This window comes from Arachis hypogaea, chromosome 10 (assembly GCF_003086295.3).
Source record: "Arachis hypogaea cultivar Tifrunner chromosome 10, arahy.Tifrunner.gnm2.J5K5, whole genome shotgun sequence".
In the NCBI taxonomy this organism is placed as follows: Eukaryota; Viridiplantae; Streptophyta; class Magnoliopsida; order Fabales; family Fabaceae; genus Arachis; species Arachis hypogaea.
The window spans coordinates 78,112,680-78,116,454 of NC_092045.1; the positions used below are offsets into that span (position 1 = coordinate 78,112,680).

Genomic DNA, 3,775 nt, shown 5'->3' on the forward strand with positions numbered 1-3,775 from the left:
ATTTCCATAGCGCCGTTAATCTCGTCTGTTAGGCCATTTTGGTGGGTAACACCATCTTTGGCCCAATATTAAAAAAAAAGTTCGATAAATTTCATCCAACTTACTATTCTAGTTAATTAGAGAAGAATAAATAGATAAAAATACACAAAAAAAATTAGATATAGATAAAAATACATATCAAAGTTAGTAAATATAAAAGTACATTTAAAAGATTGATTTCGAAGGACAAAAAAAACACGTCCCAAGTCTTACAAAAATTCACTAACGACATGATATTTTGTTCATCGAAAATAATCTTTCATGTGTATTTTGATATGTACAATTTTTGTGTATACTTTTATTCATCCCAAACTTTTTTATGTGTATTTTTGTCCATTTTACTCACCAGAAAATTAAATGGATTGGCCTGCCAAGTAACAATCTGACTAATGTGCATTGACAATGAAAATATAGCCCTTTTTTCACACAAGCAACGAAGAAATGAACATAAAGGACTGCATCAATTACCAATTAAGCTGTTCGATCCTAGTTCAACAGCAGTACAAAAGAAAGACCGTACTATATAATGTTCATATTTTGTTGATAACAGAGAAACGCAAAATTGATAATACCAAAAGATCTACAACACCAAACTGAATAGACGAGACACATCTTACTTAGGAAGCTATAACAGCATGATGACGCCTGAACCCTATAAAGGCTTGAAGAAGCTCTTTGTATCCATTCCTATAGTGCTCAAGTGAAATGCATAGCTGCCGGATTGCCTCCCTCTTCTCTTCATCTCTATCTGAGATCACAACCTTCTGCATAGTCACCTCTTTTTCAAGCTCTTCCACATTCATTTTCAACTCATCAATTAGGTTCTTTCTTGTTTCCGATACTGAAATCAACTCTGCGTTTTGTGCACGTAGCTGGGATAACTCTCTGTCCACTTCTGTAATTTGATTGTCCCGGAAGCTTAGCTCAGCCATAAGTTTGTCGATCTTGGCATTGGCTTCATCTCTTTCAGTTGTGAGCATGTCATACTTTTGCTTATGCTTGTCAAATTCCATATTAACAGCTTCTACATCATGCCTTCTCTGACCAAGCTCTTCCTTCAAACAACTGATTTCACCCTGCAAAGCCATCTTTTCGGTAGCATGCTGCTCTTCTTCTTTCAATTTTTCGGTTTCAAATTGTATCAACTGCTTTTGCAAAAGATCGCCTCTAGCTTCGCACTCCCGGAGTGTAGATCCCATCTCTTTTTGAATCGCTGACAAACTATGAATATTAGCTTGCATCTGATCTCTCTCCCAAGTGATTTGTGCCTTGGAAGTAAGCATTTCATCCTTCAATTTTTGCATCGCACGTGCATGCTTTGTTCCGTTAGCTTTGTAACATGAAATTCTGCCCTCAAGCTGCAGAATCTGCTTTCTCCTAGAACCAAGCTGGCATTCTAATGTGGCTGTGTTTTCCTTTGCCACTTCAAGCTGTGCCTGCAACTCATGCGTGTCAGATGACCTACTCTGGAGTTCCTCTCTTAACCTTACAAGTTCATCATTTGACGTCTTAAGCTGTTCTTTTGCTGCCTCCAGCTGTTCCACCAAATTTGCAATCTTGTTGCAACAATCTGGAACATGAGTTTCCAATTCGGCTGTTTGCTTTTGCAACTCCAGTACCTGTCCATTTTCACATTCAAGATCATTCACTTTCACTTTTAATTCTTTCCGCACATTGTCAAGCTCATCTTTCAACTGGAGAATCTCCTGTTCTGAGAGTGAAAGTTTTAAGTTGGAAACTTTAAGCTCTTCCTCAGTTTTATTGAATTTGCTGAGCAACTCTTCATAATTTCTATTCTGTCCCATCAGAATGCTATCTGTTTTATCCTCCCCAAGTTTATGACTGTGTTGCTCTGCATCAGTATCAGGAAATTCTTGCATCTTAATACCTTTAGGCAGCCCTTTTTCATCAGTATTCGCAGGTGTGTCATGGATGTCAGTTCCAGATAGACTAAAAGAGTCTGTCTCCGAATCTGAGGATGTCGAGGAAGATGATCCAGGCTCCTCCTTCATAGAAGCCCCAAAGCTATCAATACCTGAGTCTGGAGACGAGAAGTCGATATTGACAGGTTCAGGGCCAGACTCTGGTAAACTTGGTTTCTGATGTGGTGTATAATACGGTGTCGCCTCCACACCCTTTTGGTTAAAATCTAAATCAGAATTATCAGAACCTTCCATCTAAGTTTTGGGGGCTAAATCTATGGCAGGAACCTGCATGGGAAGGGAAACCAAATTTCCCAAAGGACTAAGATTTCTTATTCAATTATCAGGAATCAACAAGGATAAATGTTATGCGATTCAAACCATTATTTTTTTAAAGAAAAATCAATAATATGAATAAATAAAAATCCCAGATTGCAAATCCAGCTCTTTGCATGAAGTCCACCCTAAAGAGAGATAGCAAGAGAAACATATCTGGAAAATTTAGAATCTCCACGCCTCTCATGTCATGTCACTACAGAGCCTAAAGCTAGAACTCATTGACCAAGATTAAAGAAAACCAAGAAAAAAGATGCAAATTTATTGTTTTCCTGATTAATCCATGATCTTTGTGAAAAGATTGTGTGCTAAATATGGAAGTATTAACATAAACTGCAGTACAGTCCTGACTCAGTGTGTTCAACAGCAAATTCCAAATTTTGGAGATGAAGGTAAGGTTAGCTTTAAGTCAAGAACCTCCAATCAGAGGGTAAATAACCAATCAAGAGCAGAAAATCACGATTCATCCGTCGCAAAATGAATTGTACAAGCGTATAACAACAACAACAATAACACTCCGAAGAAATGTATGATTTTGCGATGACTAACCTGTGCGGAAATTGAAGCGATGGAAAAGACTGGGATTTGAGGGAAACAAACGAGAGTAAGGAACTGGTGCTACCGATTACTAAATTGTGAATGTGAATGTGAATGTGAATGTGAATGTGAATGACTTAGGGTTAGGGAAGTGATGGGCACAAGAAAGAAAAATGGAAGAAAAAGGGTTCAGAGAAAAAATAAGAAAGCAAGTGGGTTTAGAAATGAGAAGGAAGAGAGAGTCTCGCACACTGAGCCAAAACGGAAAATGCCAACCAACTTAAGACGCGTGGCCCCCTAATTTCTGGCCATCACCAAATCAGTTATCCCGCCTCTTTCATCTCCTCAAATTTCAATTCTCTCCGGACAGAAATAGATCATTTCAATTTTTCTAGTTTTTTTATAAAGTATAATTTTTTATATTATTTAATTTCTTTTTTTACATTTTTTTGTCTTACTACAAAACATAGTTATCAGAATCGAATTGGTAATCGAACCAGTTAAACTACCGGATTACTGGATCACAAGTTCAACTAGTAGATTACTAGTCGAACCGGTTAACTCGGTCACTAATCAAGCTACTGGATGACTGAATCATTATTCACGTACAATTGTTTTCATGTAAAGTTGATATTTAAGAACCGTTAGATGATTTGACAAGTTTGACTAAATTATCATCTAACAATTTTCAACTATCAATTTCATCTGAAGACAAATGTATGTGAGTCTTTACCTATTATTATATACTACAAGTATTTATTAAAAAATAATATTAATAAATATTGTACAATCATAAAAAAATAAATAAATTGTGATTAATAATTTTTTTTTGTTTATCTTTTTAATTTGTATTAAGTATAAAATTATAATTAAATAAAATATAATTGATTTAAAAATAAGTGACATTAAAATTAAAATAAATTGAATATAAGTAAAACAAA

General features: G+C 35.7%; 1 protein-coding gene across 1 annotated transcript; it reads right to left on the bottom strand.

Annotated features, from left to right (window-relative positions):
• Positions 1 to 481: 481 nt before the first annotated feature.
• LOC112715737 (uncharacterized) lies at positions 482 to 3,224 on the bottom strand. The gene is made up of 2 exons (XM_025767547.3): positions 2,847 to 3,224; positions 482 to 2,249 (listed from the first exon to the last, which is right to left on the bottom strand). The coding sequence occupies exon 2, from the start codon at positions 2,214 to 2,216 to the stop codon at positions 657 to 659; it is 1,560 nt and encodes a 519-aa protein (XP_025623332.1). The 5' UTR covers positions 2,217 to 2,249; positions 2,847 to 3,224; the 3' UTR covers positions 482 to 656.
• Between the last annotated feature and the right edge of the window lie 551 nt (positions 3,225 to 3,775).

Excerpts from the sequence above, each read along its gene's own strand:
- LOC112715737 (XM_025767547.3), bottom strand. The coding sequence starts at position 2,216 with ATGGAAGGTTCTGATAATTCTGATTTAGATTTTAACCAAAAGGGTGTG.